General features: G+C 54.4%; 6 protein-coding genes across 6 annotated transcripts; 5 read left to right on the top strand and 1 right to left on the bottom strand.

Annotated features, from left to right (window-relative positions):
• Positions 1-57: 57 nt before the first annotated feature.
• P884DRAFT_256265 (thioredoxin-like protein) lies at positions 58-1,857 on the top strand. Its single transcript, XM_069441052.1, has 5 exons — positions 58-507; positions 589-657; positions 747-777; positions 1,033-1,380; positions 1,522-1,857. Exons 1-5 carry the CDS (start codon positions 313-315, stop codon positions 1,767-1,769), a joined length of 891 nt encoding a protein of 296 aa, XP_069300131.1. The 5' UTR covers positions 58-312; the 3' UTR covers positions 1,770-1,857.
• A 496-nt stretch (positions 1,858-2,353) lies between these two features.
• P884DRAFT_194033 (histone-fold-containing protein) lies at positions 2,354-2,955 on the bottom strand (the record flags this gene model as incomplete). Its single annotated transcript, XM_069437798.1, has 3 exons — positions 2,354-2,398; positions 2,474-2,626; positions 2,743-2,955. 3 exons carry the CDS (start codon positions 2,953-2,955, stop codon positions 2,354-2,356), a joined length of 411 nt encoding a protein of 136 aa, XP_069300130.1.
• Positions 2,956-4,601: 1,646 nt separating this feature from the next.
• On the top strand, positions 4,602-5,196 carry P884DRAFT_238107 (histone-fold-containing protein; the record flags this gene model as incomplete). The annotated part of the gene is made up of 3 exons (XM_069440067.1): positions 4,602-4,740; positions 4,820-4,957; positions 5,033-5,196. The coding sequence occupies exons 1-3, from the start codon at positions 4,731-4,733 to the stop codon at positions 5,194-5,196; spliced, it is 312 nt and encodes a 103-aa protein (XP_069300129.1). The 5' UTR covers positions 4,602-4,730.
• Positions 5,197-8,175: 2,979 nt separating this feature from the next.
• On the top strand, positions 8,176-9,389 carry P884DRAFT_275532 (uncharacterized protein; the record flags this gene model as incomplete). Its single annotated transcript, XM_069442855.1, has 3 exons — positions 8,176-8,178; positions 8,930-9,104; positions 9,208-9,389. The coding sequence occupies 3 exons, from the start codon at positions 8,176-8,178 to the stop codon at positions 9,387-9,389; spliced, it is 360 nt and encodes a 119-aa protein (XP_069300128.1).
• A 1,762-nt stretch (positions 9,390-11,151) lies between these two features.
• On the top strand, positions 11,152-12,198 carry P884DRAFT_96224 (uncharacterized protein). The gene has a single exon (XM_069446198.1). The coding sequence runs from the start codon at positions 11,478-11,480 to the stop codon at positions 12,147-12,149; it is 672 nt and encodes a 223-aa protein (XP_069300127.1). The 5' UTR covers positions 11,152-11,477; the 3' UTR covers positions 12,150-12,198.
• Positions 12,199-12,293: 95 nt separating this feature from the next.
• On the top strand, positions 12,294-14,035 carry P884DRAFT_267607 (general substrate transporter; the record flags this gene model as incomplete). The annotated part of the gene is made up of 3 exons (XM_069442126.1): positions 12,294-12,457; positions 12,520-13,267; positions 13,328-14,035. 3 exons carry the CDS (start codon positions 12,294-12,296, stop codon positions 14,033-14,035), a joined length of 1,620 nt encoding a protein of 539 aa, XP_069300126.1.
• Positions 14,036-15,559: the final 1,524 nt, after the last annotated feature.

Here is a 15,559-nt window from a genome sequence, read left to right as displayed (position 1 = left end):
TTTCATAGGGGGAGTTGATACCTTACACGTATATTTTGGCGGGCGGTGGCTCTGTCTCCTCCTCTTTGAGTTGTTGCACTGGGTAGAAGCGGCTATACTTTTGGTACTATGTAATACCCGGCACTTCCCCTGTTCTTCCCCTGTTCACCTAAGGGCGTGCCACTTGGTCATCTGAACTAGGAACCGAGGTTGATTAGTTATCAAGTCCGCAGTGGTCTCTCAACGTCATCTTTCTGTTTCTCTCTGTCGTTTTGTTGGGAGTCCCCAAGATCTGACGTTCTGAAAGTTTTAGGTGGCCGCTTCTTCTTGCATATGATACCACGTCGCTGGTGCTTACAAACAAATCGGTTAATAATCAGTGCAGAGTTTCGCGCAATTCGGTTATCGTCATCGCCCGTCAGAACCTTGACTGCAACCGGATTGTCCACCAGGATGGCCCGCCCGAAGATCACGCTATATGTCGACACGGTCAGCCCGTTCGCCTATCTGGCCTATCACGTTCTCAGGGTGCGTTAAGTGAAGAAGAGCAAAGGGACCGAGTACCACTACGGAACGAACGCCCTTTGCTGACACAGAGGGACCACGCAGCATGACGCGGTTTTCAAGGGGTGCGACATCACCTACGTGCCCGTCTTCCTCGGTGGCCTCATGCACAAAGTATGTTGCGACCGATTCTCCAAATGGCATACTGAGAGAGTACCTTGGTCCGAGAGACTGACCACAGCACATCAAAAAATGGAAAACAGTGCGGCAATGTCCCGCCCATAAAAATCAAGAGTAAGCTTCATTTTGCTGTTACTCTTTTTACTTACTTCCTCTTTTTTCTTCTATTTACATCCGTTTCTTCCCTCCCTTCCCCTCCCCTCCTCTCCTTTTCCAGCTCATAATAATGCCTCTCCTCCTCGTCCCGGTCTCTTTCGCAATATAAATCATCAAGGTTCATTCATGCCAACATTACGAGACTTGGGCTGACAAACCCCCCCTTCCCGAACAACCCACCTAATGGCGGGGTTGCCTTTCTTCACATAACAGACAAGGACACCTACATCAACACGGAGCGCCTCCGCTGGGCGCGGCACTTCTCGGTGCCCATGACGAGCGGCCTGCCGCCCGACTTCCCGGCCGTCACGCTGCCCATCATGCGCGCGCTGTGCTACCTCGAGGCACAGGACGCGCAGGATGCCGCCGCCGCCGCGGGCCACCAGCAGCAGCAGCAGCGGGAGAAGGAGGAGGAGGAGGAGCCGCAGAAACAGCCGCGCCTGATTAGGGCGCTGGACGAGTTCTACCTGCAGTACTGGGGCAACGCGGTGGCGACGCACAAGCCCGAGGTGCTGAAGCAGACGCTGGCGGGACTGTTTGGCGAGGCCGGGGCCGACAAGAGTGAGTTTGGGGGGTGCCCTGCTGCCATCTCTTCTTCTCTTCCACTCTTTTTTTTTTCTTCTTTCCCCTTTCTTTTACAATTTCCCAGCCCCTTCCAGACGGACAACCAACCCCCAAGCTAACAATTTCCCGTTCTTGCAGTCCTCGCCGAATCCACAACCCCCGCAATCAAGCAAGCCCTCATTGCCAACACGGACCGCGCCTTCGAATCGGGCGCCTTCGGCCTGCCCTGGATGGTGTGCACCAACGCCGAGGGCAAGACGGAGGGCTTCTTTGGCGTCGACCACCTCGGGCAGGTCGCCCAGTTTCTGGGGCTGCCTAGGCCGGGAGAAGCCAAGGGCCACAACGGGAACGAGGCCGGGTCGTCGGGATGGAGGGCATTGTTGTAGCCTCAGATAGATGGACTTTACTGAACAGGTCATAGGCGTTTCGCCCTGTTACTGATGTACTCTGTGTGTGTGTGTGAGTGCATACATACGTACCAAAATTTGCTCAGCCGGCCCCGTGTGAGAGACCATCATTCTGTGATCATGACCAAGCCTTTCTGGGCGTGTTGATCAGCCTTGGGACATGGTGGGGGAAAGGGGGGGAGGCTAAGCTATAGTCGCGTCCCTGCGTCGACTCTACCAAGCAGACCGCCCAGGGTTCGCGATGTACTCTTTGTTTTGGTCTCGAACCGAGCGCGTCGCGTGGCCGCGCGGCACCAATTTCGTTCAGGACAAGTGTTGCACACAACTAGGTCGGGGAACATAAACGGTGCACAAAATCATGATCATAAAATCAACGTCAATATTAGCGGCATTTCCCTTCGCCACTGTGTATTTGTACAACCCCAGAGAGAAAAACCCATCGCAATCATAAACGCCGGTATCCCGTAGTGCCGTGAATGAGCCCCTTCATCCAGAGCGCGTCCCAAATGAGAAAAGTCATAACCTCCCAAACCCCAAGCTAGCAAAGACCGAAACGACCATGCTTAGTTGCGCTCACCACGGAGGCGACGAGCGAGCTGGATATCCTTCTGCGGAGGTTGTTAGCACGTCTGTCACGTGTGCACCGTGCATGACTCATAGAGTGCGTTTGCGTGGCAACTTACGGATTGGATAGTGACACGCTTGGCGTGAATGGCGCAGAGGTTGGTATCCTCGAAGAGGGAGACGAGGTAAGACTCGACCGACTCCTGGAGGGCACCGATGGCCGAGCTCTGGAAGCGGAGATCGGACTTGAAGTCCTGGGCAATTTCACGGACCTGTAGAGCGAGACGCGTTAGTGGAGGTTCGTCAAAAAAAAAATGCACGCGATTGCCGGTCGCACGGAACCCGCGACCGAGCGATCGCGTTTGACTAAAAGACGGCATTAACATACCAGGCGCTGGAAGGGGAGCTTGCGGATGAGCAGCTCAGTCGACTTCTGGTAGCGACGAATCTCACGAAGAGCGACGGTACCGGGCTTGTAGCGGTGAGGCTTCTTGACACCGCCGGTCGAGGGAGCCGACTTGCGGGCGGCCTTGGAAGCGAGCTGCTTACGGGGGGCCTTACCACCGGTGGACTTGCGAGCGGTCTGCTTGGTGCGAGCCATTGTGAATGATGATGTCTGGGTTGATGGAGTTGATGGAGTTTGTTGATGGAAATGGAATAACCGCGTTGGGGTTTGATGGCTGGATGTGGAGTGATGTTGTGAGTTGAAAGGGGAAAAGAAAGTAGTGGGGGGGTGGGAGGTTTAAGTAGGCGGGCGCTGCGGGTCACGTTGCAGGCTGATTAAGTGGGCGGGTTTTCTGATCAGCTTGATTGTGCCTGCTTTTTTTTGTTGCTGCGCGCGGCCAGAAACCGGGGTCTGTTGCAGGGGAAAATGGGGGTCAGTTTTCGCGGGCAAAAGTGAGCATCTTTTGGGTGAGGATTTGGCTGCGCATTTCCGGACTGCCAGCTGCGCTGCATTTCTATTGGTCCAAAAACTTGATGCAGCGCGACGCAAGGGCCATCTGTAGAATTGTGGGGTCGCAGGCATCGAACGTTGCCGCAACAGGAGATCGGCAGCCAACCACAGGCCGAGGACGTCCGGAGTACCATTGATTCCAAGATCCGCAGCCGGTTGTAAGGCTGGGGAACGGATGTCGTGCGATACGCCTGACCGGCCAACGATTCGAAACCGGATACTTGTTGAAGAGCGAGGCTATCGAAGGGTTTAGCCTTCTACGCTTTTGGGTGGGTGCGCATCGTCGCGAAAGGGGGAAGCTGCAGCGTTGGCACAAAAGTCCCAACTGCGAAGCACGCAACATGGACACAGAGCAAAAGCGACGCACTGCACCGGCCGACTCGAACAGGCTCTTGTACACTACGCTCAGCCAATGTTGAATAGCAACTCGATGTCGGCTTTGGGATCTTTGCCTAGTTACAGAGGAACAAAAGTAGAGAGTCTGATACTTGTGACGTACGCCCGCTGCTCCGTGACAACAGCATCAAGCAGCCAACGTGTCCTTCTTCTCTAAAGAGCAAAAGGCTTGGAGCCCGACAAGACATGCACGCCTCCTTGTACTCCTATAGTTCGACGGCTAGGGCGCGACGACGGGATGGGTTTGGATTGGGTGGGCAAAGCACCTCATCCTTGGGATGGGCTATTACCGCAGAGCCTGGTAGGGCAGTGCGGGAGGACAATCCACATCCGAGCCTCTGTGTAGTCAGGACGTCTGCGACTCCCGGTTCCGTGTGGAGGGCTCCCGAAACGTCGGTTACGACTAGAGTACTTCGAGTAGTCTGCGTACACTAGTGTACGGCAAGGTGGCATGGGGAGCTGGGATGGAAGACTCCCGAGTGTCACAACGCCAGGTTCGGGGTGCGGGTGACATAAGAGAGGCGCGTGTCCGGAGGCACGTCACGGGACCGGGCCGACCTGCGAAGGGCGGAGACTCGTGGGCATGCCGGGCCGTTAACTGTTCTGCCGCAGTATGGATTACTTTGGTAACGGCGAATACGAATTAGAAAAAAAAAAGTGTACGTACTTCCTCTGATTTGAGCCAGTCATAAATCGGCACGCGTTTGGAAAAAGGTACAACTTGATTTCGAGGTGGGGCTCTTCCATGGGAAAAGACAGCCCCACACCTGTAGCATTAGCCTTGCGCTCTGCGAACGCGTCCTAAAATCAGCGCAGGGGTTCGAAAAAAAACAGAGCCAAGCAAATCAGACTGATCTGATTGTAGCGCGGCTGCAGCTGATGGAGCATCGGCATTGCCACATTTAAAGCCCGCTTCTCTTCCCCACGTTTCCCTCGAACCTTCCCCGATCCTACCCGCATCCAACCACCATCGTACATCTTCAGCCTCACTTAGTTGTACTACACTCGATCCCTCATCCATCAACATGACTGGACGTAAGTAATACCTCTTCGATGCACCAACGAGATAAACATTGTCGGTCATCGCGATGCTAACATGGATTGTTTCCCGCAGGCGGCAAGGGCGGCAAGGGCCTCGGCAAGGGCGGCGCCAAGCGCCACCGTAAGATTCTCCGCGACAACATTCAGGGCATCACCAAGCCCGCCATCCGCCGTCTGGCGCGTCGTGGCGGTGTCAAGCGTATCTCTGCCAGTATGTTTTTACCCCTTCCCTCTTTTATTTGATGTCGATAAGCAACGCGTGCTAACGCGTCGCCCTCCTTTACAGTGATCTACGAGGAGACCCGCGGTGTCCTCAAGTCCTTCCTGGAGGGCGTCATCCGTGACGCTGTCACCTACACCGAGCACGCCAAGCGCAAGACGGTCACGTCGCTCGACGTCGTCTACGCCCTCAAGCGGCAAGGCCGCACCCTCTACGGCTTCGGCGGCTAAACGGGGTAAACCAATCACCCCAACGCGGCGGCGGAGCGACGACTTCTTGATGACATTTCAGCGGCGCTTTTTCTCACTTTTTAAACTCCATCGGTTATGGTTGGGCTGCGATGAGTACTTTTTTTACGGGCAAATGGGTTCTTTGTGTTCAATTTGATCTTCCGGTCTGTCGGGGTTCTATGTACCATAGGGGGAGGGCGGTCAAACAACTGGGTGTTCTACACGGATGACATACCAAGGCATAATCGATGCGGCCCTCTCTGCATGGGCCGGGAGGGTTGCGCGTTCCTTATCAACCCTGATGTCTCCTTTTGCTGTGCTGGAAACGTGACGCTTCGTGGCGATGTTTACGCCGTGCCTGTGGGTCCAACGCGTCGAGACCGTGGCTGGGCCATGCCGCGTTTCCGCCGGTCTGGTTCGGCGAATAATTAGTTCTCCTGTGCCGTCCCTAATAATTTGTTTGGCTTTGTATCGTATGACTTACCGCTTCCCCCTGATGTTGTTGCCTTGATTGTCAGCTTGCTTAGGTTCGTATGGGGTTAGCTCAGCTGCGGTCCAAGGCTTGAGTGGAGTCGGGCGGCCAGCTGAGGGCATGGAAGGCAGGCGCTCGACAATCACCAAGAATATTGGACGCCTGCTCCGTGGGATGCTCCTTTTGAATAGACATCCGATTTGCATCAGTGATTTGTGTTGGTGGTGTGCGAGCATGGACATGTTGCGCAGCAGTTTTAAACCTCCCAGGTTGCCTATTCTCCCCACGATTCTGGTTTAATCAGGATGGCACGTGCCATGGACGTCGATGTTTGTGCGATGGGAGAGCATCAACAGTTCCCGTGTCTTTTTTTTCGCGGGCCGCTGTCGTCTTAGCTGGCCTGCTGCATATTTTATCGGTGGCACGAGCAGGCACAGATTCTATCATTCATCGGGTTTTGGGAACCGAATCTGGTCCGGTTTCACCAGCCTTTCATCTTAGGTCACAATAGCCCAGCTCCAGTTAGCTGTCAACCACCGAGTGTCAAAGTCCATGACCTCTCGAACCTGGGCAGATTTAGCCCCTCTAATGACAAACAAGCCGTTTAGTGGCCTTAAGCTGGAGGTCAGACGTTGGGTCCCTGCTTACAGCCCTATCCTTGTTCACAAAAGCAGGCTGTATGTACCTTCCCCCCTTGGCCGAGAACACAAAGGCTCCTGCCTTTCTAAGCTTTGAGTCTACCGCTCGAGGGCAGGAGATCTAAGCCGCTCGTAGTTCGAGACCTGAAGAAAATCGCGATATGAATGTGGGCGAATTTGCCCCACGCATGATTAGATCTCCGATATACGCAGAATAAGTACTGGGTCATTGTTCCGGGTGACTGGGAGCTCTTGTCGCAACTTTCTCGAGTTGCTCTGGTCTTGACTCTAGTTGATGATCGGGCATAATTATGATTAGAATGAGACCGAAAAAAAAAACCCTTGAACAACCATTACTACCACGTGCGAGGGTAGTTTGTGATAAATCTCTTCAACTCCCAGCCCGTGGTGACATGGAGCCACGGTACTCCTCAACACGCTGTGTGTATATGGCCTTGCGCAGCTTTAGATAACGATTCCCTTCTCGGTCATGATGCTCGTCGGGCCGTTCCGGGCAGCTTCCGCAAGATTGCCACCCCGGCCCTTGCCTGGTAGCAATACGGCTCAGTTTCGGTGAATATCTGGGTGTCTCTCGGGGTCTGGACTGGTTGTTGGGGACGTCTAGACGTCGTTGCTTTCACGAGGCACCGATGTAATCGTAGATAACCAGAGCTCACCAGGCACGCCAAATGGTCAGAGTTTCGGTGTGCTACATCCCCATGAAATAGGTGCTGGATAATGGAAAGTACCGGCATGGGATGAGTAAACTCATGTCGACCAACTTCTCTGTTTTTCCCTGGGTATACGTTGATTGTAGTGGCGGCTGTAGACCAGGTGCAACACCCACAGACATTTTCGTTGGTTTGATTAGGTACACGACGCACCCCACGAGAAAGATGAACTCGGTCAGAAGGGGGTGACCAATGTCATACTTCCGTTCTTCTGCCATCGACGTCCCTGTGCCGTGTTGATGCTCATAGGATCCAGAACTAGCCAACTGCCACCCTGCCCTGCATACTAAGGTAGGTTGCTTCGACACAGAACCTCGAATGCCGTGGTTACCCATTACTACGTACTGATTACTTCAGGTTTTCTTTGTCAGACGCATGCTAACAGTCGGCCATAGATAACCAACCGCCTCTTGCCAGGCAAGTTGCCCCAAGTTCATAGTGGCCCTAACTTGAACATGGTCCTCTTTGATGGCCAGAAAATACTAGTTGTTAATTGCTTCGCCTCCCAGAGCCTCACTCGCCACGGACAGTCACAAATACCCTTTTTTTAAGAGAAAAAAAAGAAAAAAAAAGAAAAAGGGACATCTGAAATGAGCGCATCCTCACAAGTGTATCCGGCGAAATGCAGAGGAGCATTATATGAAACCCCTGCTGCTCCTCAGTGCCATCAGAACCGGCATAATTACCTTACTCGAACAGCCCGACAACACACCACATCATCCGGACTGCAATGCCGGCAAATGCGCCTGCAGGATCCCAGGCTCGCGCACCAAAGAAATGAAGCGGAGTAACGCTCTCGTTTATCCATATAATTGCGTTAAATGTCAATACTTAAATTATATCTGTTCGACACCAACCAACTACAGCAAGAAGAGAAGCATATAACCCAAATGACTGAAAACGGGTTATGATGTACAGACCTAAGAAGGCTGAAAAAGGCCTAAGACAAGATCAAGCTTCTGTGCACCAATCGAAAAGCATGGTACATCGGGGATATAGACTTGGATCAATAATTGAACGGAGTCTAGCCCAATCCAACAACAGCCCGGCTAGTGGATGCATCACGGAACTCGTATGGTCTGCCAAAATGTATAGCGTTCTTGAGCGCCCCATATACCAACGCAAATTTGGAGCTTCCATGGCGACTACCCTCAATTATTGAGACTCCGGATCATGATTACATCATTCCCCCGAGTTCGGATAAACAAGATCTACGAGGACGTTAACTTCCCTAACCTCATCCGGGCATCAGCTGCACCTTAAATCCATCCCCTACAAGACGACTGCTTGGCGCATGTATGTACGTATATGTATGCACGTACGTCTACGTGAATTATTAACAGCACCCGTCAGTCGCAGTAGAGGGGCTATGCCAACCCTTTCTGTCATCTAGATATTTGGCTCGTAAGAGACTTAGGAGCACAGCCAAATTTGCCGATTCGTGCTTCAGGAAGCCCCATGACAGACTTTCAAGCCACAAGTAGAATACGAGCTCAGAACTTTGGCGGCGGAAGGATCTGGCCGATAGGATGATGGCTAGAAACCACGATATTAACTCTGGCTAGGCCGGATGGTTCATTCTTCGCAGTGACATTGACCGGCTCGTTCACATACCGCGGTAGCAATGGCTAGGACATACCCGGTAACTTTTGGCGATAAGCCGGAAGGCTCAAGTCCATGCACTCCTCCCTCATCAACCTCACAATATCCCTCAACGCTTCGTTCTAGGATCGACCGTTTCGCCAACAAAGGGGACCAAAGTCAGCACACCAAGACACGATGATCGCGGCAAACTCACGGTTCACTTTGGCGATTGCTGCCTCCCTCATGTTAGCAGACAGGCTCCTCCCAACAGCTACGCAGAGTTGGCCTGACAGCGTGACAACATCCAGTTTGGCATGAGCTCCCCGGCCTGCCATCCTCCACGATCCAGCACGATCACGGCCCCGACCTCGCCACCCACACTGCCGGCGTCATGCACGTACCGGCCGACGGCAACGTCGTATCTAACCACCGGATGCGAGTTCGCATGCCCGACCACCACCTCGGTGTGGTGCATTTCGGATGGTCAGTAAACATTTCATAAAGGGGCCCTCTATTCCCCCTCCCCCTCCCCCTTCGCAGACACGGCAGCTGAGCCAGCAAGTGCGCTGAAACAAAATCACCGCAGCGTATGTCGTGCTGCCGTGCGGATGCGACCGCGCCGCCGTCAGCCCGACGACCGTCACCCGGTGCCCGACGGCGAGCGTACACTGCCCACAGTGTTCTACTGGATGGGGAATCGCCACCATAACCGACCCGAACTGCCCGTCGTCCACGACTGAAACGGCAAGTGCGACGACGACGGCTTAGGAAGCTGCCAGTTGCTGGTATTCCTCGTAAGACACTGTGGAGAGGCCCCGAGGGAATTAGGATGCAACTCCCGTCACTGACGGCATTTGAGGTTGTGGCATCGATGGTCCTGGGTCAAGCGATGGCGACCGTCAGCCCAGCGTCGGGACCTGGCCATGGTCCAAAGCCATCCAGGCGACAACTCAGCTGCTGCATGTTAGATTGTACACGTCGTGGCTTCAATCGCACTCCACCTTCGACAGCGGAAGCGCAGAATGGGTTTGGTCCAGGGGAAAAAATGAAGAAAAATGGGGGGGGGGGGGGGGGGGGGGGGGGCGTAGTTATCACAAACTTCTCTTCCTTCCTGCGTTCCCGCGTGTCAGCTCATAAATAACAGCCCTGGGCCTGTCCTCGATGAAGCATACTAGAGCGTTTTCATGCCCGACGTCCACCCGGCAGGCTATAAGCGTGAACCTGGCGCTGGGCCACCATCGGATCGCTCGACTTGAATCCCGTGAAATGGACTGCTGCCCGGGTCTGCCAGTAGGTGGCGGCACACTTGTCAGGAGGCACAATCGGCATTTCGGTTACCGCTCGCGTTCTCAGGTCGGAACCGCTGAGCACGCTTCCCGACAGGTGCAACCCTTCGCCGCAACAGCCTCCCGGGTCACATTATAGAAGGAGGGAGTCAGTCCTAGCGGTACAGCGAGGATTACCGGAGCGAGTCGTTCTTAATTACAGGGAAAGAGGAACAAGAGTTTAAGGACTGTCGAGTAACAACGAGACGTGTCCCTGCCACTTGGCAGGAAGCCCTTTAGTAAAAGTGGAGGGGGCGAGAGGTGCCGGTCCGAATGGACAGAAAAGAAAGAAAGAAAGAGAAAGGAGAATAAAAAAGATAAGAGAAAAAGGGGGAAAAAGAGAACCAAAAACAAGAGCAAAGAGAAAGAAAGAAAGAAAGAGCTCCAGGTGTCCGCGGCACCCTTAAATCCTCTGGAGGCTTGGCTCGCTGATTTAAATCATCATTCACGCATCTAGTGGCCAGGCGTGCCGGAACGCGCGCCAAACGCGTCAACAGGGGCGTTTTTTTTCCGCGAGAACGCATTACGGATTTGTTAGTAAACTCACTAACCGAATATGTGTTTCACACATCCGTTACTCCGTACTCCGTACATGGCCGAGGATGATTGGCTGATGGCGTCCGTTCTTTCCTGTTCTGGAAAGGCATCAGGGGCGGATCTTCCCTTCGGCTGACGCATGCCGAGATTTTCAAGTTCAACTCGCCGACGACATTCCATCTCCTGCACCTTCTGGCTCCATTTTGTCTCTCAAATTTCTCAGTGCGCGGCGACAGCCCTTAGTACAACTAACACGCAACGGCTTGGAGGACACTGGGCGGCAGCAGTTCTACAGATACCTCTCCTCGCCAGCTGAGATCACTCCCCGCACCCTTGATTGAGAAGGCCACCACCTGTGGAAGGTCCGGGAGGCGCAACTGCATCGGGTGTACGGACAGGTACTTAGGACTGTTTCACAAGTTCGCGTTTCGGTCGAATCGGACAGGACTCAGAGTGATGAAGATACTTTAACCCTGATAGCCTTCATCCCGACAATTCAAACGAGATCATCACAATGGGGACATCGAACAATCCGCCGTCCATTGTCGATCGCCTCGGCCCGTCAGAAGATCCGAACAATGTGTTTTATGGAGCCTCATCAATCACTGTTGATTTCAAATATGGCAAGGCGCATACCCGATGAGCGAATCCGAACGAGAGGTCCTGAAAGCGATCAGGATACCCGGTCTCCTGTCGATGCTCTGTTGGTTATGTAACGCGACTGCCTTGGTTTTTGACACGAGCTTCTCTTATCCCCGAGACCGGTAGATCAAAAGACCGTCTGCCGTTAGCGGCCGTTGCCGCAGGGTTCCGATTCGGAGAAATACAAGGTCTATTGAGAAGCGAGCCGCGCGACTGGCCGCGGCGGGCTCACTGCGGCGGCACCTCCTGGCGAAGTGGGACCTAGAGCGGAAACCTTCCATCATCGGCGTGGGATGGTCTGTTGTGTCCAACAGGCGGACGTGGGGGAAACACTACGGACTTCGTGTGTGGGATGCGTGATTTGGGGGGAGAAACAATTGGGGCCCCGGATACCGAACAGCTCACTTGCTGGGGCATTAGACCTGGAGTATCTAGAGTTCGCGGCGCTGGCGAAGCCATGTCGTGGTCAGTTTGGCGGGCGACCTCGCGGCGAGGTATCCAGATCCGCAGGGTTGTGTTGTGCCTGGAAGCTCCACCCTGGTCCACCGCGACGGAGCCGCAGGAGATCTCCGCCAATTCCGATGGGCAACGGGCCGATAACGTCACCCCACCGCCCGTGAACGATGACGTTAAGCCATGCTGTCACAAGCCATGTTTGGCGGGTCTTTCTGGTGTGATATGCGATGTTACAGGTACCGCTGTACACTACGTGAATGTTTCCAAGAGTTCGACGCAGGTTGGCTCTCACAGGGATGCTTCCAAGCGTCTCAGCTTGGCTCGGGAAGGCGCAACCACGAGGGTCGGAGCCTCCACTTTCGGCAGGCCCGGTCCTGCACAAGGCAGATACTCTCCGCTCCTGCGAGTCGACTCCATGGGGCCCCTCGTCTCCTCGCGCCTTCCTCTCCTTCTCCAAGTTTCGGAGCCTGCATGTCCAGCTGACCGGAACTCTCATGTTTTTCTTTTTAATTCGGGGTCTGGGCCGTCATGGGCGCTCTCTGCTCTAACTCCACCACTTCGGATATAATAGCATTGCAAGCGGCCCCGGCTTCTCAACGTTTTTACCTTCTGGGTTTTGTTCTCATACACCTGTGTCTTTATGAGGGAGACCTTGTGGTCCCTTGACTAGCCACCAGACTCCTTTAACCACAGAAACAGAATTGACAAGACGATGGCATTTAAACGCTTCCAAAACCCAACGGCCGAGCATGGCACACCAGCGAAGCCAGAGCCGCCGTCGGCGGCCACCATAGCTGCCGAGCAGAAAATCACGGCCATTGCCCTGTTCCTCGGCGCCGTGGCCAGTATTGGTGGCTTCATGTTTGGTTATGTCAGGTAAGCAAGCAAGCAAGGTTGCCACCATCCACATTCGGACTCTTGGCTGATTGCAACTCCAGCGGTCAGATCTCGGGCTTTTTCGACATGGAGGACTACGGCCGCCGCTTCGGAGAGTACAACCCTAACACGGGAGCCTATGACTTCAGCGCCCCTCGCCAGGGTGCCATTGTCGGCCTCCTCCCCGCTGGCTGCCTCTTCGGCTCTTTGATCGCCGGCAACATTGCCGATACTCTTGGTCGCCGCATGGCCATTTCGGTGTCCGCTCTGTTTTGCTGTGTCGGCAACATCATTGAAATCTCGTCCAAGTCTGTCTGGGCCCAGTTTGCTGTCGGCCGCCTCGTCACTGGCCTCGGCATCGGCTCGCTCTCGGTTGCAGTCCCCATGTACCAGTCCGAGTCCAGCCCTGCCATTCTCAGAGGCGTCCTTATCTCTACCTATCAGCTCTTTATCACGCTCGGCATCTGGACCGCCGAGATGGTCAACTATGGAACTCACAATATGACGAATTCGGCATCCTGGCGCATTCCCAACGGCCTGTCGTTCCTCTGGTCGCTAATTCTTGGCGGCGGTATCCTTTTGCTGCCCGAGTCCCCTCGCTTCGCGTACCGCAAGGGCCGCGAAGACGAGGCCCGCCGCACCATCGCACGCTTGGCCGGTCTGGATACCGACGCTCCCTCCGTCAACCAGCAGATTGACGACATTCGCACCAAGCTCGAGGAGGAGAGGGCTGGCGCGGCCACCAGCTGGTATGAGATCTTCACGGGCCCTCGCATGTTTTACCGGACTCTGCTGGGTATCACCTTGCAGGTTAGTGGTCTCAGACGCCCGTCTCTTAGCCAGGGAAAAAGTCACTAACAAGCTTGGCAGGCCGGACAACAACTCACCGGTGCCAACTTCTTCTTCTACTACGGGACCACCATCTTCAGGGCCACGGGCCTTAGCGACAGCTACGTGACTCAGATCATCCTCGGGTCTGTAAATGTCTTCTGCACCTTTGGCGGCCTCTATGTGGTGAAGAAGTGCGGCCGGAGAAACGCTCTCATAGCCGGTGCTCTCTGGATGATGGTGTGCTTCTTGGTCTATTCCTTTGTCGGCCACTTCAAGCTCGACCCGGTGAACCCTGCCAACACCCCCCAGGCCGGCAACGTTCTCATCGTCTTCTCGTGCCTGTTCATTGTCGCTTTCGCTACGACCTGGGGTCCCCTCGTCTGGACTGTCGTCGCCGAGCTCTACCCCGCCAAGTACCGCGCCCCGGCCATGGCGCTCGCCACGGCGAGCAACTGGCTCTGGAACTTCCTGATGAGCTTCTTCACGCGCTTCATCACGGACGCTATCGACTATCTCTACGGCCTGGTGTTCGCGGGCTGCTGCGCAGCGCTTGTCCTCGTCGTGTTCTTCTTCCTCATCGAGAGCAAGGACCGGAGCCTCGAGGAGATTGACACAATGTACCTGATGCATGTCAACCCGATTACCAGCAGCAAGTGGAACGATAAGCTACCGGAGACCACCGATTCGAGCGGTCGGCCATCGCGGCAACATTCGTCCCATGAAGAGGAGCATATGGAAGTTCCCTGAAGAGAAGCACATTCTGGGAAATTGTGCATTGAAAACAAAAAAAGGCCTGGCGTCACGGAGCTCGTCTTGCTACGGTCCATGCATACACAACAAGTACTGGGGCCTTGAGCCTACAGCATATGTGGTTTTTGACACGTGTTTGTCCTATCATCAGTGAGGGGTTGCGGTATTATTATTCGGTTTGCTTTTGGGCTTGCGGCATCCACAGCACTTCACTCTCTGGTGCTGGTCACCTTGTCTCTGTATGATACCATCAAAAACTAGTTTACAGTAGGGGGGTTAAGTTTGCTCTGCAGCAGCTTAGGCGGCAATCGATGTTATATTTGCGTCATCTCCACACCAACCCAATTCAGCACAGGGGACGTCTGTCATGATTGGTTCGCGTCGAACAGGAAAGGCGCGAGAGAGTGTGTCAGCAAGCACGAGATGTACTATGAGAGTAAAACATGTTGGCACGAGGTTGCCGCATTTGAGAAAGGGATCCATGTCTTTGCCATCTCGGGTTAGGCTTGGCGGTTCCTCGGCAAGACTCCGGTGTCACCGTTCGAGCATCTGCGTGGTTCGGCACAAGTACGGGATCTCCTTGGCAAGGAGCCACGCAAGAGATATACCGGTGCTACTGCAGCGATCCGCAGTGGGTCCCGGCTGTTGGTTTTTTTTTTTTTCCTCGTACGCAGTAGTGCACGAAATAGATTTTCCTGCTGAACACGAAGAACCACGTTTACCTACTTTGCCTTGCTCAAGGTTCGGTATGCACATACATAATCGCATGCCAAAAAAAAAAGACTACCAAAACATCGAATAGAACAGGTCGGCTGCGGCCGTGTCGGGGGCTTCGGCGCCCTCGAAGATGTTCGGGAAGGGTCTTTTTTTGTTTCCTGGGCTGAATGGGGTGATGAGGTTATGTACGGGATGCGGAGCACCACAACATACGATTTCGCTCTTCCTTCGGCGAGGCGAGACTCTTCGGCATGCATGCATGGAATACTACTCCTACTACTTACAGTATGCACCTGATCTGCCGCCGGCCGGCCGTACTTGAGTGGTAGGTAGCTATGTGGCGTCCTCGGAGATGGCTGGCTTCGGGTGCCTCCGGTCCCCTCCCCTCCGTTCCTCTCCGGCTGCGCTGCGGATGGTGGTGTGTTAAAGCGAGGTTTTCCCATGGTGTGGTCGGTGGTCTGTTGTGGGAAACGTGTTGCGTTTCTTGGGATCTCTGTCAGCAGGCATCATCGGTGTGCGTGAGCGCGTGGGATGTACGGATTAATCCGTACGGATTACTCCGTAGCTTAGTTTACTTTCTCGAAGAACTTTCGATAGGTGGGTATGTTAAGGTATGTACGATACGCATTGGTACGTAAGGTAGTTATGTGCGGCAGTGGTGGGTTGTTACGCTAGTGGGTTCGGTCGATTAAGGAGATAAGGGCCTTGGCTTGGTTCGGTGCATTTCTTTTCCTCACTCTCATGGGTGATCCGGTCAGTGGGGGCCAGCGGGCAGGGTCTGGGCTTAGCCCGAACTGGGTACCG

This window comes from Thermothelomyces heterothallicus (genome assembly GCF_042370625.1).
Source record: "Thermothelomyces heterothallicus CBS 202.75 unplaced genomic scaffold P884_scaffold_4, whole genome shotgun sequence".
Lineage (NCBI taxonomy): Eukaryota > Fungi > Ascomycota > Sordariomycetes > Sordariales > Chaetomiaceae > Thermothelomyces > Thermothelomyces heterothallicus.
This window is presented reverse-complemented; position numbering and strand designations above follow the sequence as displayed.